Source organism: Alosa pseudoharengus, unplaced genomic scaffold (assembly GCF_046254945.1).
Source record: "Alosa pseudoharengus isolate Yale_2024_CS ecotype anadromous, Long Island Sound unplaced genomic scaffold, YU_APseudo_1.1 YU_APseudo_1.1_scf_17, whole genome shotgun sequence".
In the NCBI taxonomy this organism is placed as follows: domain Eukaryota; kingdom Metazoa; phylum Chordata; class Actinopteri; order Clupeiformes; family Clupeidae; genus Alosa; species Alosa pseudoharengus.
In genome coordinates, this window is record NW_027468640.1 from 26,458,929 (window position 1) to 26,484,269 (window position 25,341).

Here is a 25,341-nt window from a genome sequence, read left to right on the forward strand (position 1 = left end):
AGGGGCACGATAAACCACATAGACCAGATAGCTGAAATCAATCCACTCCCTGTAGTTTTTTATTCGTTTGTCTCCCTTGGAACACTGGGAGCGTCTGGCGCTTCATTTTCCCTCGTCGAAGGACTGGGTGAGGGAGGAAGGAACCGGGAGAGATCCAGCGCTGAACCGATCTATCGGGGGGCGCTAGGTAGGCTTGCGCTACATTGATCCTCATATCCGAACCGCCTGTGTAACTTAACGTAAGCCAGTAAAGCAATGATGATACCGACAATGATCAGGTTTTTATATATGATTGAGTTGGGCTGGCGGTGTAACAGTAGGCTATTTAATGTTTGCTGTTGGTTTGCGGTATCTGAGGTTTGAGGTCCCGTGTGTTAATTTGTGGTAAGAGTCTGGCACATCTGTACAGAACAGTACGGTGACATGCAGTTCTCGAGAGCTATTCCACCTTGTTGGCAAGACCTTGTGTTTATTTCACTGTTAATGTTTATGCACTAAATGGCTATTTCATATTTGGATGATATTTTCAAACGGTACTTTTGGGCCACTTTACCAGGAATTTAGTCTAAATAAGTAACATTAGTCGTGTTGGTTACGCCGTGCGTTTATGCTAATTATGGCCATATTTCCAGTGGGCTTTTCTTACTGCTTGTCCTCGACCAACATCGTGAGGCTGGAAAAGCATGGAGGGGCGATTGGCTAGTTTGTTGCTCTTCCTACCTTGTATAGCCAGGCCTACGTGAAGTAAAATAATTGTCGATATGTTATGAGGACATTGAATAGTATTTTAAATCGTTCTTGACAAGCGTAAACTCACTTGATTAAACGGTTACTGTTGAGCAGGTATTACCGGCTGTCAACAGACATCTGGTTTGTTGTGTTGCATAATTAGCTGTCAAAATTGCCGTACGAGTTATTCACTGCATTAAATGTCATTGGCCTATCAGGCCTTTATGTCTATCCTATTAAAAATGTAGGATATGGTTGTAGGGTTAGTAAAACTGACATGAAATAAATTAACATATGAAGCTATGGATGGATGGATATGCGCGCTTCATGATTTTATGAAGGAGGAACCAGGGATGTAAAAGGGAGGGGGCGTTGCTGTCTCCCTGAAATATAAAACAGAGGCGTTCACGCACGCAACCGCGCGCTCAGCAGCTGTCATCCAAAAACGAAGACATGTTTATCTCTAGCAGTAGTCTTATATCCTTTCTCCTGTCTGCTGTTGTGAAATATAATACATGACGCGTCAAATGTCTACGACTTGCTGAATTCCCTTTATTATTAATAGAGTCAGACAGATTTAACTCCAGATATATGCTGGAATAAACCTCCAAAAGCAATGCTGTTGTAGACTTGATGTAAGATGGAGAATGTGGCTGTTGGTCTTTGGGGAGAAAAAACACATGGTCACATATATTTACGAAATGCAGACATTTGCAAAGTTGCAACATGAAGGTTAGAAGCTAAACCAAAGCATGAATCCTCCATGTCATTTATACGCAAATAATAGCCTTACATGTTAATAGCCTATTAGGCCTACATTAATTTATGAAGAAAACCAGTTGTTATGATTATTGTTATTATAGCTTGTGCGATGACATTTCGATAACATTAAGACGACAACTGCGTCCTCTAGGACTAGCCTGCTCTTCGCCAGTGTGTGCGCACACGCGCATCCTCTATGTTGTGAGTGAAATATGAGACGGGTGAAGCGCGAAACGGAAAATTCCAGCGATTCCCGTGCCGCTCGTCAAACTGTCAGTGTCTGAAAATCTACTGCCCTGTATATCACGTCACATGGAGTAACTGTAAGAATGGGTTATACGGAAATGAGCGAGCATCCTATATGTTTGGACGTCGGTCCATAAACAGAATTTTAGCCAACTATTGAGCTTGCTATGTTGATGCAGAAGGCCAGAAGAGCAAACAGATTTTCAGGCTACATTTAAGGTGATTGTCATCTCAAGTTGGTGGTATTCCATAAAATTATTTCATATCTACTTGCAGAGGGTGGTCATGGAAATGGAATAAAGGGGAGGGGGGAGGTCTGTACAGTAGCCTACTATGCTATTACAAGAAGAGTGTTTGAAGCAGTGAGAGTAGACATGACCTGGATGGGGATAAACATGGATACCAAGTCAAAGGCGCATGACATCAGAGATATTCATGGAGAGGTTGTGGAGGTTGGACACTCTGGGTGACGTGTTGTTAGGATTTCTATTTCCATAAGAAATCAGTGATTCAAGGAGCATAATTGAAAATGCCGTTTAGAGTTTGGTGTGAGATGATATAAAAACCCAAACAGACGTCATTTGCCTTGTGTGAAGATTAACAGATATGACAGGCGGATGAGAGACAGGAAGGAGGTTTTGGACGTGTTAGTTTATGGGTAACACGTGAGGACCTCTGTGCATAGTAATGATGTGTGTGATCCTGAAGTGTAAGTAATACCCCTGCGAACTTCATAAATAGATTCCAGAGTCTAATTAACTGAAGACACCCAAAGGCCCACGGAATCACATTCATACACATACACCTTCCTCTTCTGCTCTCCCCTCCCCAACTAGTCCCTCAACCCTGCAGCTGTCTGCATAGATATTATTAACTACAGACGTACAGACTGACACCCCACACTTCCGCCTCAAGGACTTAATGTCTTCAACACAAACCACTCACAGTGGAGGTGTTCCAATGTCTAATCAGTTTCATTGTGGTGTAATATCTGCCTGGTTAACTGAGGATGACAATAACATTACAAATTGTTTGTACGAAGCATAGCCTTTATACGAGTCCAGACCTACTTAATCAAACTGGTCTATGTCCATAGTGAAACATGTCTCTAATAAGCTACATGTCATTATTAACTAAAATAGAAAACATGCACAATTAAGTTCATTAAGATTTATCGTTGATTGTTGTTGCCATTGTCATGGCGATAGATATACATAGCCTACCATGCTTTTAAGGGAGGATTCCACCTAAAGCATTTGAAATCCGTGATTGGGACAGAGAGAAAGAGACATGGAAAGAGGGGCACTGAAGAAGTAACACCCACCAAAATAGAACCCCATACTGGCATAAGGTGGGGGGGTGGGGGACAGAAATAGCACACACACACACACACAGTCACACAGCTGCAGTCAAATTTATGTACCCCTGTCTCCCCACCATGCCTCCAGAACTAATCCTGATGTCATAGCAACCACTCAATACTCAAAACATAAACAGTACCCTGCAGGTGTGCATATAGGGTTCTTTGTGTATTTGTAGTCCACATATGCTACTGTAGATGTATTGTCAAAGCCAAACACTATATTGGTGGTATTGCTTAATTAACCCACTGGACTCACACTACTAGATTTTCCTGAACGGCTTTTCTTTCATTACAGCAATTCCAGTATGTATTAATGTCCTTCACATGTCACGTCTTGTACTTTACTTTGCCTCTTCAGAACTTTACTGTTTTCTTCTTTTCCCAACAGACTCTGCTCAAATTTCTGCCTCTTCATTGCCACAACCTACAAGAAGCACTCGGCCATGAAGACTTCCAGCGTCATCCTTCTGCACCTCGTCCTCCTTGCACTCTTCGCCTGCCGCTCTTATGCTCAGAATGAGGCAGAAGTCGTGGTTACAACGCGCCAGGGACGCGTCCAGGGAGTCCGTCTCCCTGTGCCAGACCACGGTCACGTCGTAGCCTTCCTGGGCATCCCCTTTGCCGAGCCCCCGCTGGGTAAGAGACGCTTCCGGCGAGCCGAGCCAAAGAAGCCCTGGAATGATGTATTTGAAGCCAAAGAGTACCCCAATGCCTGCTACCAGTATGTGGATAAGTCTTGGCCTGGCTTTCCTGGCAGTGAGATGTGGAACCCAAACCGAATGATGAGCGAGGACTGCCTCTACCTCAACGTATGGGTACCAGCCTCTCCCAGGCCACACAACCTGACTGTAATGGTGTGGATCTATGGAGGAGGTTTCTACAGTGGCTCCTCCTCCCTGGACGTCTACGATGGCCGTTACCTGGCAAACACAGAGAAGGTTGTTGTGGTCTCCATGAACTACCGAATAGGTGCATTCGGGTTCCTTGCCCTTCATGGTTCTTCTGAAGCACCTGGTAATGTGGGTCTCTTGGATCAGCGCCTAGCCCTCCAGTGGGTCCAAGACAACATCCAGTTCTTTGGAGGCAACCCAAAGCAAGTGACCATCTTCGGCGAGAGTGCCGGTGGGGCATCGGTAGGGATGCACCTCTTGTCCCCAGACAGTCGTCCAACGTTCACCCGTGCTATCTTGCAGAGTGGGGTCCCCAACTGCCCATGGGCTACAGTCAGCCCAGCTGAAGCCCGGAGGAGGGCCACCCTGTTGGCTAAGTTGGTTGGCTGCCAGTTCAGTAATGACACAGAGATGGTGGACTGCCTGAGGAACAGGCCCCCCCAGGAACTGATTGACCACGAATTCCAGGTTCTCCCTTACAGCAGCCTCTTCCGGTTCTCCTTCGTTCCCCTGATTGACGGAGTTGTTCTGCCCGACACACCAGACGCCATGCTCAGTTCGGGCAACTTCAAAGACACTCAGATCTTGCTTGGTGTCAATCAGGATGAAGGGTCATACTTCTTACTCTATGGTGCCCCAGGATTCAGCAAAGATAACGAGAGTCTCATCTCACGGGAGGACTTCCTGGAGGGAGTAAAGATGAGTGTCCCACATGCCAATGACATTGGCCTGGAAGCAGTGGTGTTGCAGTATACTGACTGGATGGATGAGAATAACCCCTTAAAAAACCGAGATGCTATGGACGACATTGTGGGTGACCACAACGTGATCTGTCCACTCCAGCACTTTGCCCGAGCATATGCTCAGTACAATGCTATGCATTCCCAAGCTGGACAACCAGGCCAGGGGGCAGGAGCTTTTACTTGGGGAAATTCAGGGGCCGAATCCAATAATGGAGGAAACTCACAAGGTAAGTAAAATAAAACATAGATCAGATCATAATTTTAGAGGTCATTATGTACAGCTTAACATAGGTTTTGACAAACACAATGAAAGCTAAAGATGATAGTCCCACTTTGATGCTGTTAAAGTATGAGAGTCAATGGAATGGAGGCATCACCTAAAATACATAAATTATAAAAGCCTTTACAGTGAGATGTCATCAATATTTCATCTGTTTCTTTTTTAGAAAGCAACACTAGCACACCAAAAGGATGGTTGTTGAGTTTGAGTGACATAAAAGTCACATGAGGTCAGATGACACAGTCAGATATTTAACTGTGGTGTACAGAGCTATGGCTGACTATTCTCCTTCCAAACTGTAGAGGCAACAACTCTATACCAACATACTAACCTGATTAATTAAGCTAAACATGAGGTGCTAGCAAAACATATATTCTGTAGTGCAAATACGTTTCGATAGGAAGGTGCTGCCAGAGGCGGACATCCCAGGATCAGAAAGTAAAAGTCCTGCCAAGTATTTGATCCAACCATTTAGTAAACCAACTAATCCTAATTAGCAGCCAGGTAGATCAGATAATTAGTGATATCACCTGTGTTAAATGCACAGGTAGATAGAATATATTGCAGGATGTCTACTTTCTGGAACCGGGATGTCCGCCTCTGTTCTGACCCTGTAGCTGTCCTATACTGTAAGCACATGAGTGCAGCAGCTGCGAAAACCAATGCAGAGTGTCTTATGTATTTTGTACGCCCCTATCTTTGTGGAAATGTGTGACACTGTTCTTTCGAAGAGTAACTTTTGGATGGGGAAATAAAAGGCCGGTCCAGACATGTGAAATAGCCTACTGTGATCGGACAAGTTGGTCTACCCAATGGACTTAGCTTTTGCATGTCACAAGTGTCAGCTGTATTCTAGCCTACATATCCTTCTTGTCATACATGTCAAATAATTTGCCTGAAAAAGACCCAGATGGGTCGAAACGTCGTTGGTTTTAATTAAAAGGTTTGGAGCTAAACTCCGGTGTGCGGATATCAAATCAAAAAGTGTCAAATTGTTGCATAGTGTTGTTTCACTAGATTTTTTAATTAAATTTAAACTAGATTTTAAACAGATCTGGTCTGATCACATATCACACAGACACAATGCCTCTCCTCACTTTGTGGATTATCCTACTTATATGTGGTGGTGTGTAATGGCCCATCCAGATACAAAGTGATTCTCCTCTGGCTGCTGGGCTCAGCTTAAAATCTGCCACTGCTGCCCAAAAGCTTGCTGGCCGCTGTGCCTGCATGCCGCTGCATTTTGTTAGACACAGCGGAAAACCACATGGCACGACCCACTGAAACTAATGGCTTTCAAGAAGGCAGCAGTGGCGTTGTCATGTTGTATGTGAAAGCCACAGAATGCACTTTTTATTTTTTTCTTTCATCTTGCAAATCTGACAGATTGCTGCCCCTGTAAACTCAATATAGAAGGAATCACATTGTACAGTTTTCTTGAAACTTACCAGGCCCCTATACAACCTTTCTGTTCTTTCTTTTTTTCCATTTGCAGTTAAGTGACAACAACCGAATTGAAAGAAATGCAAGGAATAGTTCAATTGGCTCCCTGGTAAAGGACAGTGCATTTGAATATTTTCAATGGCCGAACCCCAGTAGTGTGACTTAACTGACGTTAGTCTATGCAACTGCAAATGAAATTAAACAAAAAACTGAGAAGCAAGCCAAGTCTTATGCCCAATCTAAAATGATCAAAGGGCTGCACAAAACTCTGGACACTATACACAAATACTGGGGTTGGCATCCACTGATCTAGGAAACTTGGAGGAAGGAAGGTTGACCTCTCCTGGTCCCAAGACTGGAAAATTATTTTAGTTTGTCTTATATTGTGCATCAAAAGTTTGGGTACACCTGTTTGAAAACAATTTCAACATCATGTTCTATACATCCACTGTAATCACATAGAAGTCTGGCTAGATGACATACCTAAATAGGTACTAAATAATAACAACACATTACATTTATATTGTGCTTTTCTAGACACTCAAAGTGCTTCACAGTGAAGGGATAACCTCACTAACCACCACTAATGTGTAGCAGCCACCTGGGTGATGCATGGCAGCCATTATGCGCCAGAACGCTCACCACACACCAGCTTGAGGTGGAGAGAGAGGGAGTTACTTTCATTCAAAATGAAACCTGAAACCTTTTAAAGGTCTGAGCCAAAATGGAAGATGTACGTAATGGATACTTTACACCGACATTTTTGACAGGAAATTTCTATTAAAATGTGACATGTCATGTATTCACAGATAGATAGATAGAGACTTTAATAATCCCAGAGGGAAATCCACACTTCCAGTTGCTCAGCAACAATAGGAAAGCACATCAAAGGATACATTTGTTAAAATAAATATATATGCTCTAAAATCCATAAAAGATAGATAGTTATTGAATAAATATAGATAAATATAAAGTGCAAATAAATATAGTCATGTGTTTATATTTTCCATGTACTTACCGTATGTATTCAAGACTTTTGGTCTGATGGCAGATATCTCAAGATGCAATGGGATCAGGAGTGATGGCTCTCCATTGATAACCCATCAATTTTCCACCAATCAATATCCTTACAGATGATGTTTAATTGTCTTCTCCTCCAGGTGCCGTATATCTTTATCTGTTTGACCATCGGGCATCCAACCTGGCTTGGCCAGAGTGGATGGGCGTTATTCATGGGTATGAAATTGAATTTGTGTTCGGACTTCCCTTGGAGAAGAGACTGAATTACACATTAGAGGAAGACAAACTGAGTCGACGAATGATGAGATATTGGGCTAACTTCGCTCGCACTGGGTAAGACCAGGGGCTTGGATGGAAACATAATCTTTATATATGTCTGTTGACACATATTGGCAATAGGTTTGCTATTCAACTCTGTTTCATCAATTCCTTCATGTATCCTCCTTTCTTTAGAAATCCTAATCTCAATCCAGATGGCAGTTTTGACAGGAGGAGGTGGCCGCAGTTCACAAACACTGATCAGAAGCACGTGGGACTGAACACTCAACCAATGAAAATTTACAAAGGCCTGAGGACACAAATGTGTGCCTTGTGGAACCGGTTCCTCCCTCGCCTTCTCAACATCACTGGTAATAATGATGATAATAACAATATTTAAAAAAAATAAAATAGGATGTGGGTCTTGGGATCAGATTTTGCGAGTTTGCGAGATCTTGGTTTGTGAAACACTAAACCCTCATTGTTTGAAATCTCACAGGAGGCATAGTTTATCTAGTGCAATCAATCAATCATGTATCAGCCACAATGTAAGCACCATGATTTGCTTGCCCTGTGTTTTGCTTGCATGCACAGAACACATACACACACAATCAGAGGCCTTTTCTACAAAAGTTCTTTACTGCAGTGAATGTACTTCATCTGGATGAAATCAGTCAATGAATGTCAGCTATACAAACGAATGAGGAGGAAAAATGTTACATGTCTTGTGTTACTGGTAATACAGCATTGCAGTCAGCCGAAGACAGCAGCAACAAGCTCGGCGTGTTGTACCCCGGGATCTGTGAAGACCCTTTTTTTTACAGTACAAGCTCTGCCAGTAGCCGACAGCAGATAGCCAGCTAGATACAACAACATAACTGCAGAACTATAGAACCTGAGCAGCAAAAAACCACATCAACAACAAAGCAGCCTTTGTGAGCATTTCACTGTGGTTTTCAAGCAGGCACTTTCCATCATCAGTCAAAGTAGACCGCTCTCCGTGCCATGCACTGAAGAGGCTCCATATATCTTTAGAAGTGCTGTGCAAATGGGACAGGAGATGGTCTGTGCAAACCGTACGTGTGGCATGTTTTAAAAGCTTTGACTCAGGGTCAAGAGGAAACAAAATCTATCTGCTGTATTTGTTCATTTAGGAGGCACTTTATCCAAAGTGACAGTACAAAGGCACGTTTCATTAGTATGATGGCTCCTTGTTAACAAAACTGCCGGAAACTAGAACTGGACGATTCCTGAGTCATTCGGATCGTACTATTAACCCAGGCTGTGTGAGTCTGTGGGCTCCATTATTCTGCATTCTGTGCTGTCCCACACCTGTTGTTGTTACCTGCTGCTCCTGCTGTAGCCTATGCAATAGAACAATAGCCCTCTTTGTGACCGGTATAACACACTCAGTCCATCCGTCAGTCCAGTAGTCTGTTATCTCCCTGTTAACAAAACGACTGAAAAAACCACGGATAAAATTACACATTTATGTTTCATGCTTCAGCAAATCACAGCTTTAAAGATTGTCATGGAAAGATTGTCACTGTCATGGAAAACCTGGAAAAGTCATGGAATTGTAAAATCCCATTTTCCTGGCCTGGAGAGTCATGGATTTCAGTAAATTCATTGAAAGTTTTGGAAAAGTCATGAAATTCAATTTTGTCATACTAGGGGCATAGCTAGGAGGTAGCGTAGGCTATATCATGTCACAGACTGCTACCTTTCTGCTACAGTAGATGTAGAATGGTGGGGATGGGTGTCGCCAGGCCGTATTGCCACGGCTTCAGTCCCAGTAGCCTGTTTGTTTAAGTGTCTATTTGTAAGTTAGGTCGGACTATTGAATCGCTGGAATAATGGGGTGTCGGAAGATTGAGCAGCCCCCATTGAGGTGACTGCCTGCTCACAGGTTGTTGAAGGAGAGCATATCATCTAGGTAGCTAGTCACATTTATCCAATCTTGTTGAAGTCACATTTCAGCTATTGCACATTTCAGCTATTGCTATTTAAAGTAGACAGCTATGACGGGGCAGCTATAGACCTATACAGATGTATGTATGAATACAGATGTTATGAAGTATACTTAAATCCTCAGTCCTAGGCACACCTGGATTAAAACGGTTTTGCTTCAGAATAACAAAGTAGTTCTGGAACAATATTATACTATAGTTTTGGAATTTGTTTGTTACAGTTCCCTGATCAGGGATGTTGACAATCCTTCGTTCAACTACTTGATATTTCCCTCCACTTCCATTTGCAGTTTGTTGAAGTTGGCTATGTACAGTGAGTGTTCATGCCCCTCCCTCAAAATCACACTATTAATATATAGAGGTAATCCCTTTGTCTCCTCCTATGTTTCACACACATACTGTATATTAATAGGTGTAAAGCACATGTCCAGTGCAATCTCTGTCCAGGATTAAGCTAAACTGACAGCCTGTTTATGTTACTAAGACCGACGACCTGCTCTCCTCCATCTTCCGCCCTCTACTATTATTTGTCGTAAAAAGAAAGGTGACTTTGTAGCATGTGTTGCCTGTTCAACTGCCTGATAATCTAATTGCCTGTTAATCTATTCCATTCCTTTTCTAGTGCCTGATTCAGCCTCTTCCAACTTGGTTTACCCGTTTATTATTAATTGCGATTTTGACCGCTTTTATCGCTTTCCTCCTAGATAACATTGATGAAGCCGAGCGACAGTGGAAAATGGAGTTCCATCGTTGGAGCTCTTACATGATGCACTGGAAGAGCCAGTTTGATCACTACAGCAAGCAGGAGCGCTGCACTGATCTCTAAATGGAAAGACGCAAAGCTATATGCGCTAGAGATGTCAACATCTTTTCGGTGTCAGCAACTTTGTTGCTGTTTAAATGAAATGGGTCAAAAGTTGTTCACAAGTAATGTGACTGATACACTCATTGGAGGGTGGGAGTGATTGTAGATTTCTGAATACTACACTAGCTGCTGTGTGTAGTGCACCTAGCATTAGCGTTTGTCCTTTAATGTCAGTCACTACTTTCTACCTGTATTATTCACTTACTCCTAAGAAATGTAGAACTCTTTGTGATGCTCGGCAGGCTGCTATAGAGACCATGTAAAGGTGTGGTCATTTATGGGAAAGATGTGCAATTACCTCTGAAGACTGAGATTGTGTGGGTATGACTGTGTGTTGGTATGCCTGTGTGTGTGTGTGTGTGTGTGTGTGTGTGTGTGTGTGTGTGTGTGTGTGTGTGTGTGTGTCTGGGGCAAGGAAACTCATTGACTTCGGTCCTCAGGATCCCCTTGTTTTCATTAATATATTTTAATTTTGCCTTTTTTTGATTTGCTTTCTTTTAGCGTCTCTGCTGTGTATGTTGGTCTTAGTGAAATGTCCAATGCGTATTCTGTGTACACTAGTATCCATTCATATCTCTCTATATGTCTGTCTGTACATCTGTCTGTGGGTCCAGCTTACACCGTTTAACAGGTATATTAATCAGGAGGCAACTAAAACACTGCTCTAGATTGCACTGAACACATATAATCCGTACTGTTTTGTGTGTGTGAGTGTGTGTGTGTGTATGTGTGTGTGTGTCCTAGTGTTTCACTGTAAGTATTCATATTTCACATGTCTTTTCATCATTACTCTTCAGCATGACTATTGGTCCTCTTTGCATGGGTTTGTACAATAAATTATGCCTATCAAAGGCATTGCACCAGAAAGTTAGCCCGTGTTCACTTAACTCAGTGTAAGTTTGTGAATGCATGTATTTTTGTGAGTGTATGCGTATGTCTGCCGGAACAAATGAATACCATTGCAGAACGTTATTGTCACTGTGCTAGAAGGTTGGCCTGTGTTTCTTTTTTTTTCTCCTTCAGACTGTGTGTGTGTAAGCACTCTCCCAATCCATTATCCTAATGGAGGAGAGGCCATTTACTTGGTTTTATTTAACATGACAGGCTGCTGAGTCAGCCATTGTATTGCCTGACAGCTATTAATTGCTGTGGGTAAATGGGAGAGGTAGAAATGAGAAACAAAATGCAGGTTCATGAAACATCTCCCTTTACCCCTCAGCCACTTGCACCCATTCAACACAACAACCAGGATCTTTGTTTGCTTTTTAACTAAACAAAATACATTGTGCATGCTTTATCAGTTCTCAACAGTGGAAGACTTATTACATGTTCTTTAACTTAATTAGATTTGGGGAAACTGTTTGTCATGTGTCTACTTTCAGTTTTGATCACTGTCTCTTTACATGTCTGCACCAATCTGTACAGTATTTATTTTGATTCCTGTCAACAGTATGGATAGTATCTGAATCAGCTCTGTGTCTGAATGAGGGGTCTTTTGGCAAGTATACTTTGATCGATTTTGTCACCAGGCATGTAATTCCTTGTGACTGGAATGGTGTTCTGTAGTTTCAGTAGAATGTTTGTCAAAATGACATAGAATTTAGATGATGAAAGGGTGTTGTGTATGTATACCGGTATGTATCTATGGGAGTGTGTGTGCGTGTGTGTGTGCGTGCTTGCGTGCGTGCATGTGTGTGTATGCACGTGGGTGCATGTGTGTGTGTGTGTGTGTATGCGTGTGTGTGTGTGTTTATGCGTGTGTTACACAAGTTGATGCGCTTAAGGCAAATGAAAAGCCCTCTATAGTTTCCCTTATGCCAGATAGTACTTTCTGCATGTTCCTGGCCTCCTCCATTCTGCATTGTGCACCACATTGACTGTTACCCTCTATAAGATAGCCTATACACAGTACAAGTGTGTGTTATACCTATTATCAAGTGAAAGTACTACTATAGCTCTGAAAAGGTCTACATTAGCAATAAATTGAAACACATTGTTCATTGTATTTGGTATTTGAATCCAATGACACATTTTCACTTATTATTTTGATGATGGTCATTGTAATAAGGCTTTGATATGTCTGAACAAAGCAATATAAAGAGTGCCATATTTTATTTCAGTTTATTTTATGTATAACTTCTCCTTTTTCCAAAAAAGACACCCGTTCTGTACATCATTTGTTACAGTCGCTAGTACTTTAAATAGAATGGCTTTTGTAGATTATGTATTGTAGTCATGGATGCAAGCCTGTTGTGTGTTCAAAGCATCTAATAGAAACCCCATGCTGCTGTCTTGTAACCACATTAGATTAAGATAGTAAGTACTAACATAACATTCATACCGTTGAGCACTGGATTGAGAAAGATTCTTTCTTGGACTGAAATTCAGAACATATCCAATTAGGTGAAATAACATTTTGTTTATTATTATTATTATTATTATTATTATTATTATTATTGCTGTCGTTATGATGTTTTTTTTAGTTGTCATTTTTTGTTGATGCACCAGATGAAGCCCCCTGTGCCAAACCTGTGTGGTGGCAGTATGGTGCCATCTCTGCATGTTACTGTGTATTCTCTTCTTTCTCTGGGTACTGTAATTTAAGCCCCACAACACAACCTCATTAAATAAATTAGATTAAAAATGACCCCGTTGTCTTCTTTTTACCAGTTCACAATTAGATCCATTCTATTACTGAAAGAGTGACATAAGTGGCCTTATTCGGATATCAGGGGTGGAGAACATAGCGACTTCCCGCAAAGGCTGGGAGTCAGGACGTTCAGTAGTCCATCCCTGGGTCCAGTGTTCATTCATCAATATAATGATAATTATCAACCTTATGCATTCATGTAGCTAATGCATTGGCAGAGGTGGACGTACCTCTGGTGGAAGTACACAATTCCTTTACTAAAGTGAAAGTTAGATACACCTTGTCAAATGTTACTCCAATACAAGTGGACGTTGCTAAGTCAGATTTTTACTTGAAGTACAGAAGTACTTGATTTTAAAAAAACTTAGGTATTCAGAAGTACAAGTATTTGTCCTTTTTAATGTATTGTAATGTAATGTTTATTTGGTCAGTACAGTAATAGGGTATACATAATTTGGTCACTCATAGGACTTACATCCAACAAAAACATTTTACCTATTTTCATAACCTTGCAACTGTTCAAATGGATGCAATAATATAATTAATCATTATTCATTCTCTGTTCACAAATCTAAAAACATTTTAACTGGCAAATACAAAACCAGATAACTCAATTTTGAGTAAATTATTTATTGTTTAATGATGTTCGCTAAAGATCTATGTGGTGAATGTCAGGTGATAGGTAATGTCTAATTTCATTCCAATTTCACAATGATCATGGAGGATAGGTTAACACCAGACCACTTCTCAAGTCTCAATTGCAAACAGAGAAATGTAGTTCTCCCAGGCTACATGGAGGATGTTCTGATGAAGAATATTGTTCTGATGAAGAATCTATTGCAAACAGGTTTGTGTAGTTCTCCCAGGCTACATGGATGATGTTCTGATGAAGAATCTATTGTCACCATCATTAACACAGCCAATTCAGCCAAGTTCAAATTGGACTATTGAAAAAAATTAACTTCAAGATGGTCAATCGCATTATTATATTCAAAGACTCAAATGTGGTTCAAATGTAGTGGAGTCAAAAGTACAGTATTTGTCTTTCAAATGTAGTGGAGTAAAAGTCACAAGTTTCAAAACATATTAATACTAAAGTAAAGTACAGATACTCAAAAATCATACTTAAAGTAATCAAGTAAATGTACAGTAGGCTACTAGAGGGAGAGCAGCTTCACAGAGGAGAACTTCTGACGGCAAATTTGAGGAAAAGTTGGTAAACCACCCTTCTTACCTAATTTGAGGGTGCTGATTCTGAATATTTTGTTTACCAAGCTCAATTCTGGGTTCTAAGCCGCATAATCAGCATTTTAACATAAAATAGCGATTATTTTTGCTTATTTTTCCCTAAATTGGGTTGATTTCAAAAATAATCACTAAAACCAAATAAAAGTGTTCTCTAAATACATGTTTGAGCATTAAAGAAGCCATATAGTTTATTAACATATTTAATGGGAACATTATTACAGTTAACATGTAATAAACTCGGAAATTCTAATGAAAACACAACCATATTGTTATTGCTAACATAGTGAGTCACTCGTGGTCTTTAATGCATTTCATCACAATAACAAATTGCACAGATAACCTTCAACTCAGAATATATCCTACATATGAACTTAGATAGTGGGAATAAGCCTAATGCAGAACTGCATCTACCGTCAGCAACAACCGACAAGTAAAAAACATTTTACTTCTAGTACATTTGGTATGTGTGCTTGCCTCCATACTAGAGCTTGATAATGTGCTCTTCTAATATGCCATTGAGCAGCACCACTTGTTGGTGGTAGAGCCTCCGATCCTCGACATCTAGAAAACAGAGTGGCTCTGGCATAGTGTTGTCACGATACCAAAAGTATGACTTTGATACAATACCTGCCAGAAATATCTTGATACCTGATACTGAAGCGATATCCAAATCCTAAAATATCTGGAAAAGAAGGACGCAGGCCTCCTCCAAGTGTATTGAGTCATTTGTGTTGAATTTGGTGCACTTTTGGTCAATTATGGGTTTCAAACTTCTAAACTTCCTACATAATTATTATTTTTGTAGTCAGTAAAATAGTAGTTTGTGTGTGATTAAGTCCTTTATTGTTTGTTATAGCTCATTTATATTGTGTGATGTTTTGGCAATAAATTACCTTTAAATAGCCAAAGTAGGCTAGATCAAGGTCAGTGTTCAAATTACTGCATGCAAATCACTTAATGCTATGCAGAAGAGCCTAATCTTTAGGCCATCTGATGTAGGCTACCCTAGGCATTCCTGTGTTTATGGGATTTCTTTGACAGTTGCAAAGGGACAAAAGTGAAGATAGTCTTCTTTGCTCTGAGTGTAATTTAATAAGTACGTTTCAACCACTCTTTGGGTCTTAATCAGATAGGCAAACACCATTATTACATTACATTACATTTGGCTGACGCATTTTTAATCAAAGCGACTAACAACATGGTAACAGTTAAGTTTTAAAGCAATTCTCTCAACAATTTTAGGACAATTTAAAAACGGTAGAGTACAGTAAGAATAAGTGCATCAGTGAGTGCTGTTTTTAAACAGTTGAGTGTCAGTTCAAGACGGGTGGTAAGTGCTAGGATCAGCAAGACTTGTTGTAAGTGGTGCTATGAGAGGATATGTTCTCTAAAGAGCTGGGTCTTCAGGAGTTTTTTGAAAATGGAGAGGGATGACCCTGCCCTTGTAGGAACTGGCAGCTTGTTCCACCAACGAGGAACAACAGATGAGAAAAGTTTGGATTGGCCTGAGCGTAGGGGAGACCGGGGTTGGTTGTCACAATTTTTACTCATGCATGAATTGCTCATCTTCAAAAACTCTTTCAGCAGTAATTCCTACATGAAATGAAAGCTTGGGGTCTTGGCTTTAAATGTGTATAATTTTTACTTTTAGAATGTATTGTAACAGGGAGCAATTAACCATCAAAGACACTCTGACACAATGTGACAATCAACCCCATCACGGGGTTGGTTGTCACAGTGTATGGGGTTGGTTGTCCCTATAGAGTTTCAATGGGATTTCAGTGATAAAATGGGATCTTAAAAAATTATGTGTAACTTTTTCGTTTTTTAAGCTAGAAACTGCAAATAAGTTTTAATATGAATACCACCCCTATGATAGTTGTCATCAATGCCCCTTATGTTTAAACAATGGGATTAAAGGAGGTGATCAGTTACTTGAATTGTCTACTGTGTTGAGAAATAAAATGAAATCATTTTCAGTGCTAAAACCTCTTTATTATCATGTAAGTTGCAAACAAATTTGCAAACACAGTGACAACTGTGTCACAGTGACAACAAACACATGTGACAACCAACCCCACAAGCTATGTGACAACCATCCCCAACTGACCTCTTGACAAAGATGTTAACCTAGCTGCCACATGGCTTTAACTTGATAGCTAAAATATGACTCAAAATAAAGCTACTACCTTTGGCTTTTTAATGAGTGTTTTGTTTTTGAACTACTAATATCCTACAAGCTCTCAATACAAAAACAACACCAACATGAAAATTTACTCTGACCCATGAAATTTAAAAATTGTCTCCTCACCTCAATGCTGTGTGTCTGCTCAGCAAAATTCCTAGTGCAAATGAGTAAGCTATAAACGGGTAACAGTTTGATATCAAAATTTTACCACAGCATCACCTAGTGTGCCTGGAATAAGCAATGTGACAACCAACCCGTGAGACAACCTGCCCCGGTCTCCCCTATCTGTTGCAATATCTGTGCATTCCTACATTAGGTCTATTTCTTTGATAGTCAACATAATTTGCTACCACATAACAAATACCAAATAACAATACAAAAGTTTCTTACAAACTTCCCTGCATACTTCTTAAATGTGCTGCAGTCAGATGGGTGCCCTAAAGACATAACTAGATCTTGAGCATCTATTACCAGTGTTGAATAAGCAGTTTTTGCAGTGATCACTACTGGACAATCCACATTGCTAGACAGCACTTGAGTGAGGATGACTTATTTCCACTTCACAAATAACCATCGCTATCTGCAATAGCTACAGTACAGGGACATTAATCAGTTCATAGCTGAGGATTTGTCCTAGGTCCACTTCCCTTTCAGCATCATATGCAGTAATGATGCACTGGAGAATGTTTCTTTTTGTTGCATTATAAAGGATATCTTGTCTAAATTTGCAATCTCCATAGCACTCTTCAGCTACCCTCAAACATGCACACTCTTCCATTTTTTTGCATGGCTGGGATTTGAATGATAGGAAAGAGCACCAGTGAGATGTTTTAACTAGGAAAGTACAGTCGCCTTTACAGTAAAAAAAAAAATACAGTGTAAATCCTCTGTAAAGACTGACAACTGTTCATAATAGTTAGTGACAAAATACTTTCTACAAAAAATGAGCAGTCACCTATTATTCTATCATTTATTATCAAGGAATCTATTTTGCTTCTAAACGTCATACTGAATTATAGCTATTTTTTCAATTTATATTTTAATTTTAGCTTATTTTCATTTGCTGAGGGTCATTGGGGTAATTCATGTCCTGTCCCACAACATATCTGATACATAAAGAGTATATTAATGCCTTATTTTTTGCAATTCCTATGATATCTGATGGCAAAACCAAAAAGTATGTGAATTATGCTAATTAGCAAGCTTAAAGCTCAAAATTGAGCTTGGTAAACAAAATATTTGAATTCAGCACCCTCAAATTGTGTGAAATAGCCCCTTTACAGACTTTTCCTTAAATTTGCCAACAGGACTTTTTCTGAACGTTTGTTAGCTATCTGCTCTCCCTCTATACTGTCCACCCCTGTGCATTGGGCAACACACCTGGTCCTTTCCAACCCTGAAGTCTCTGGGATATCTTAGAGACAAAATACTAGCACATGGGTGATTCTGCCAGAGCAAGCACTTTGGGCATGTGAACTTTTGAAAATGACACATGAACATAGAACATTAATTTGTCGTGATGACAATTGATATGATGAAAACCTAATGACTTTTGTCTTGTCTTGAACAAATTATAAGGGCACATTTGCATGCCTTGGGAATATTTATTTTCTTTTTTTTATTAGAAAAAAATTACTTTCCATCACACCTCAAATGGCTCGATGGAGTTTTAAGCCCCCACCGTCGACTTCAAGACACCTAACCCGGCCTAACCCTTGCTTAGCCTAACCCTAGTGCTTTCCATGCAGCGCTGCCTGGAAGACGACGATGCGGGCTTAAAACACCATGCCCTTAGCGATGTTCTTTATTTGGATATTTTGCAGGCACGTGCAGAAAAGGGGGGCTACAGGGGCTCTAGCACCTGCCCTTTTGCCCCTTTGATGTCCAAGTGCCCTTTTGACAAGACCCGTTTTTTACTTTTTAAAATGTGTAAAATACTTCCGCTAGTTCCAACATGAATATTCGCTAAATGTCTCATTAATAGTTTGTGAAATTAGAAATTTACAAAAATAAAAATGTTCTGTGTTAATTGAAATGCCTTGCGGCCACCAATCCGTGACGTCATGCATTCAGTGAACTCTTAGAAGGTGCACGCAGGCACAGTGCTGCAGGAGACGTTTGGGAGCACGGTAAGGTCACTTGGCAGTTAGCCTATCTGAACATACAATAGTATTCAGCTTAGAGATAGAGAATAAAATGTTTAAAGTTGTTTCATGTTTAATGAAGTAGGCTATCAAACCCGTTTTAATCATGTCATGGTCCATCCATTTCAATAACCTGGCAGCTTCGAAAATCTAAGGCTGAACGTTCAACATATTCTGTTTAGGTTACTATGTTATAGTAGCTTATTAGGTTAGTAGACCTAGTTCATAAAACAGAGTAGGCAAACCTTTTTTAAATCGTCATAAGCCGACGACATAGGCTACTGTTGTTTAATTAACTCAGTGGTTTTCAAAGTGGGGGCCGGGGCCCCCTGGGGGGCCGCGAGGGGGTGCCAGGGGGGCCTCAGCAAGTTGGAAGGAAAAATAAAAGCAACAAATAAATACATTTGAAAAATGTAAAATATACCTATGAGGGTTGTTATACAATGCCATTATAATAATTTGTCACATTATCTGAACATTATATTTTCCATGATTATGACTGGGAACAATAGTAGAGTGATAACTCTCATGTAGCAGAAAGCCCCAAATGCCATTTTTACACACTGTATGCTCCATCGCGAAGTGCTTGTGGCTAAAATAATTATTAGGATTAGCTTAATGTATTTTTACATTTGCCGTAGTATTGTCGATGGGTTTAATAACACATCAAGGGGGTCCTTGGCCAGAACCTAGTGGTATTTGGGGGGCCTTGTCATGGAAAAGTTTGGGAACCCCTGAACTAACCCAACTCCACACGTCGTTCTCTGTTTACAGTAGGCTACATTACGCGTAATTTCACTCAGTGGCCCACGCACAGCACGTGAATCTGCAAGACACCAGCTTGCTTGCTAATGGTGGTAGTTCACTGTGATAAACATTAAAATTATAGCCTGACAAGCCAGACTAGGCAATAACATATTTGCTGCCGCTAGGGTGCGTCTAGATTTCTAGACTATTAAAATTAGCTTTGAATTTAATCAATAAGATGTAGCCTTATAGCCTATGATCTGTGTAGACAATAGCCTAATGAAAACTGAAAAGACCTATCTATCTGTGCCCTGGCTAGTAGGCCTACAGTACATGCACTCCTATTGAATTTTCAGAACCAAGGAGAGAAATGAGAAAAATGTGTTACAGCTCTGTCATGTAGCCTATGTATTCTCTATTGGGTTGTAATCAAAATTAAGTTTTAAATAAAGTTAACACGTTTTCTGAAAATTTTGTTCCATGTGCCCTTTTTTTAAATTTGAGCGCCTGCCCCTTCAAAGGTCTCTGCACGCCCCTGATATTATGCAATATAGTTCATTATGTTTCATTATCAAATCATATTCCTAACTAACCAGCTAATCATACATAACACATAGACTTCATGAATATGCAATAAACCAACGAGATTAGCCTACCATCTCCTATTCTCTTAAAAAACCCTGAGCATTTGGCTATATGCAGGGGTGAGTTCATACCGGAGAAGACTGTTGTTTTTTGTTTTGTTTTTGTTGAAACTTGTTCATTTTTATCTTTAATCTGTAGGGTGGATACACTTTGCTCCTTGCACACACTGTAGCTGATTACTGACTATCGCATATTGTTGATCTTGTAGGCTACACTGTTTACAGGGAAACGTAAGCCTAGCAGAACGGTGCAAAACGTTTTGACTTTGAACCATAGACTGTATATAATAGCTTTGAACTTGCACCAGATTAGGGTAGTGCACACTCCAGACCAATAGGTGGCCGTAAAAGGCAAACTTGTTCTTCTTGCAACAAACACAAGATAACGAGAAGGACCGCGCGCTTGCGATTATCGCTCGCTACATACCTTCATGTTGCCCACACTTATTGAAGCTGTTTTAGTGATACATTGTTATTGGTTATTGCAGTAAATACTAAAAAATTGCGGGAACATCTGTAGGTAGTCGAATTTAGCACCTATTTAGGTGCTTTGCTTATGCAAAGACGAATTAGCTTGCTAGTAGCCTAGGCGTTAAAGCTCTTTTCTTCAGGAGACAATGACCTCCGCCTCCACGAAAGTAAGCTCAGTTCTGCTGGCAAAGATGTTTAAATACCTCTTAACGTTTTGATTATTAGTGGGATACAATGCAAAGCTCTTGTCAGTCATGCAGACGACTTCAATTTCAATACATGATGGAATACTAGAAAGTGTTTGTAGGCTATTTAGAGACGATACAGTATGTTGTAGTTATAAAACGTAGTAATGAGTTCAAACTCAACGAAAGATACTTCAAATTATTTGGGTTAATAAGTAGGTTGCATTTGCTAGGCCTATCTTAAACCATGAGTGTGTTGAATTTGTACTTTTACACTTGATGTGTCATTTTCATAATTTAATATAGGCATACTTGCTACACATAAAACATAGTTATAATAATATTAGCATGTTCAGTATTCACAGATATATTCATGCTTGTTTCTGCCTTTTCAGGTGGGAGAAATCTTCTCAGCAGCAGGTGCTGCCTTTACCAAACTGGGTGAACTGACAATGCAGTTACATCCAGTGGCTGAAGCCAGTCCAGCTGGGTGAGTTGCTCTAGGCAAGACATATACTGAAATATTCAAATGCCATACATACGCTTTGTTCAGGGTACCAGAAGTGGTGGGCCTTACTTAGGAAATGTGTGAATCGTGCAAGTCTCCTCTGTAGAGGACATATTGGTGGAGGTGATGTTACCTGGATGAAAGTGAGTGCAAAAGTAGTCAGTGAGTGATGTAATGAGTAAACTTCACGTCCCGACATTTCAAGAGATGTACTAGCGACTGACGCCGTGCCTATAACTTTTGCCTCCTTGCAAGCGCGCCCACCTCACATGCTGTTGAAATTCAGATCTTCTGCAGGACTGAGCAGTAAAGGTTACATAACGCAGGTTACATGTGCATGTTATGGTTAGGCTGTTGTACCACCTGGATTTAATATTGTGTATGGAGTTTTTGTTGTTGTTGTTGTTGATTAATTTGAGTAATGAATAATGAACCTTTTTCCCTTATATGTCCTTGAGTTGTGACTGTAACATGTGTGTTTTGTGTGCAATGAGTAGTAATTGATAATGTTTGCCAATTACAGGGCTCAGGTCAAGACACCAGTGAAGAGGAAACTGTATGAAAACAGTGGTGTCCCTCTGTCCTCTGACTCCCAGAAGAAAAGTGCAAAGAAGCCTCCACCTGTTCCAGCTCCACCTGCTGTCATAACTGTGCCAGCCTCTCAAGTCGTCCTGACAACAGGAGTTCGAGGATCCTCCCCGGCTCACCCCTCCATAAAAAAACAGAAGACTGCAGGTAAACATCCCTAGGTAGATGTATTTAAAGCAACATTGTTTAAAGAAACTTACTGAATGGGTACTGAAGAAAATTAATTTAGTTAAAGAACAAAAAACAGAAGAGATTATTTTTCTGCACTTTGAAAAGTTGAACTTTTCAGTATTTCAAATGTAAACTTTTCAGTACTGAGTGTTGTTAATCCACTACCCTTTAGCAACAGTAATTCAAATAATTAATCATGGATTTGTTACATTGTTTAATAGGTAGTCTTTCTCATAGTGTAAACAAATATTTGATGGTTGTCCTTACCAAAGTTGTTCAGCCTTATCCCCTCCAAAAAGGAATGAACACTAACTAGTTAAGACTGAATGTACAAGTGTTTGATGTACTTCTTGAAGTAGTATCTACTATTGCAGTATTATCTTCCCATTTAATGTTTTTATTATTATTTATGGTTCTTTATATTCCAACAGATGTCACTCTAAGCGCATTGAATGATTCGGATGTCAACAGTGACCTGGTAGACATAGAAGGTCTCGGGGAAGGTTCATCTAAGAAACTTAATTTTGATCAGGGTAAGGTTTTTTTCCGTTTGTGTGGGGAATCGGACCTGCTAGTTTGATTTTCGATGCATCCCCTAATTAATGGTGGGGTGAAATCCTGTTCGATCAGGCGCTGTAGATTTTATTCACTGGCTCCAGAGCATCAGAAGGAGATGATGTGTAATGAGTGCTTCTACTTATGACACTTTTGAACTGTTGTGTTATTTTGCAGAGAGCCTCAATCTTGACTCCAACCTGATCATGAATTCTAGTGATCTTCCCCTGCTGTCTCGTTGAGCCTTCTCACTATTGCAATCCCGAGGGTTATCCATGTGTTTCCATCAAGCAAGAAACAGACGATATCTACATACTGGGTCTCCGTCAGTTGTTGTTGCAGCAGACCTTTTGTGTTGTTTCATCGTGGGCACCTGTCATGCTAAAACTGTTGGATGGTATGTTGCCAACATTTTGTGCAAGAAAAATCTTTTTATATTACAGTGTACATAAAAGGGTGTGTAATTTTAAACTGGAGTTTAAAGTTATAGTCTACATGTAAGAACGGCCTTGGGATCATGGGTCATTTTAGATACCTAAAACCTGTCTGAAATTATTAGGTAAACTTGGAATGACCTATTGTCGCCATCACTGAAGGCTATAGATGATATAATATATTTTTTTATTCTTACAGTTGCTATAATCATTGTACCATCTACACAAGATATTTGTAAAGCTGTGTTAAAATTTGTATGTAGCTTTAAGGACACTGGTATTTTGACATTGATTTGTCCTTAAAGGGCAGTGAAGAAAGCGCCCTGGAAAACATCTTCATCCATTCCATTGTAGCACAAGTTATTATACTTGTCCACTCATATATGTAAACAGAGATGTAAACATAATGTAGAACATTTTTATTGAAAATTTCAGGAAGTTGTATAATGATCCAAAACACCTGAAATTGTATTCATAAGTTAAAAATGCATAAAAAGCAATTACAACAATGATACAATGCAACTTACAATTCTTTTATTTTGTTTAAAATTGTTTCACAAAAAAGTGTAATGGGATAAGATGCACACTCATTTTGAGTAACAAATAAAGTTTTAATGTTATTCATATTTCTGGAAAGCTTACTTTCTGGATTAATTTACATTCTTAAGGCTTCAGTGATAAAAAAAAAAGTGTTCCTCTGAAAGTGCTGTTCTTCGGAAAAAAAGAATACAGCTGATTAGGGCTGCAACAATTACTCTATTAGTTGTCAATTATTAAATTAATCGCCAGCTATTTTGCCGTCATTTAAAAAAAAAATTCTTTGAATATGCTCTGCTTCACTTACTCCTCTATGAGGATAATCTAAGTAACCTTGACATGTGGACAAAACAAAGGATTTGAGGACATAATCTTAGTCTTTGGGAAACACGTATAGTTGTATCAAACATCTAATCGATTAATAAAAAAAAAAAAAACAGATTAATCAACTATGAAAATAATTGTTAGTTGCGATCCTATAACTGATATTCTGTCATCAGCTCAGAGTAGTGTGTCCAATTCAGTATTGAAAACCGCATGTGTCATGAAACCTGGCACAGGTAATCACAATAAGAGGTAGACCTGATTAAGGGTAGACCTGATTAGGTAGTCATCATTACATTGAGTCAAAGGTCAGTGACCATGGTTGAGGCACTCACAGACTACTCAGCGAATTGTGATGTGAAGAAGGTGCTCTGGAAGTAAGCATGGTGTTGACATGCTTTGCAATAACTAATAACCTTCGATAACTAATCGCTTTTCTCACTTTTCATTTTCAATAGGAGGTCTACTTAAAAGCCTGTACAATCATAGAGCTACAAAATCCAATTGGCTATCATGCAGACAAATACTAGAGATATACACAGCTTTTGGAGAAAAAAAAATATTGTGAGAATTTGCCCCCCCAAGTGGTAGTGGTGACCCACTGTGGCTCCTAGACTTCAACATGTTCCTTCTGTTTTCCTGAAGTCAGCACCATGATACCCATTGAGGAGTGCTACCAAATGCAGGCATATATGTTATATTGAATAGATCAGTGTATGATAATTTATTGTACAAAGTGCCAATGTTGTGTTTAATTTATAGACACATAAACTTAGTTTAACTCTGCTTCTTCATTCTTGTCCCTGAGGTAAAACAATGACAATTTTAACTCTATCTACTTATCTAGGCTAGTGTACAAAAGTGGTACTTTGTAAGCCTACATGAAATGCCCATTGAGCTTCTTCCATGATTTTCATGTTCCTTATAGCTAAGCTAACCTACATGCATTTTAGTCCTCTGAAAACCACTTGTGTTATCCTTAATCTCCATGCCTGTTATGTGTGGAAACCTCTAATAATTGCATAACATTCATACAATACCAAATAGGTGCAAAAACAACTTTATATAGCCTCAATGTCACTATTTTTTTTAAAGCTGTGGGCCTATAGGAAATCAACGATTATGCCATACAACCTTTTAATGGTTCAGTCACACTGACGTGTTTGTCTTCCATCCTATCCATGTCCTGGGTATGAATAATACTTTTCCAGATATTAAATCCCAAACAATGGCTTCCCATTTTATGTGTTTTTCAGGTTGTAATAATAATGATTATATCAAGGAGTTGAAAAAATACAGACATAGGATTTGATCAGAAAATTTGATCAGAGATATTTTGCAGGTCTTGGTTTAAGGACCCTTTCGTGATCTACAAACA

At 39.7% G+C, this 25,341-nt stretch overlaps 2 protein-coding genes across 2 annotated transcripts; both read left to right on the forward strand.

Annotated features, from left to right (window-relative positions):
* Positions 1 to 13,182, forward strand: ache (acetylcholinesterase (Yt blood group)). The gene is made up of 5 exons (XM_076289123.1): positions 1 to 187; positions 3,489 to 4,960; positions 7,617 to 7,809; positions 7,930 to 8,105; positions 10,409 to 13,182. The coding sequence occupies exons 2-5, from the start codon at positions 3,544 to 3,546 to the stop codon at positions 10,528 to 10,530; spliced, it is 1,908 nt and encodes a 635-aa protein (XP_076145238.1). The 5' UTR covers positions 1 to 187; positions 3,489 to 3,543; the 3' UTR covers positions 10,531 to 13,182.
* A 7,400-nt stretch (positions 13,183 to 20,582) lies between these two features.
* Positions 20,583 to 23,728, forward strand: LOC143128057 (BPTF-associated chromatin complex component 1). The gene is made up of 5 exons (XM_076289737.1): positions 20,583 to 20,828; positions 21,242 to 21,336; positions 21,878 to 22,089; positions 22,545 to 22,646; positions 22,846 to 23,728. The coding sequence occupies exons 1-5, from the start codon at positions 20,808 to 20,810 to the stop codon at positions 22,908 to 22,910; spliced, it is 495 nt and encodes a 164-aa protein (XP_076145852.1). The 5' UTR covers positions 20,583 to 20,807; the 3' UTR covers positions 22,911 to 23,728.
* Positions 23,729 to 25,341: the final 1,613 nt, after the last annotated feature.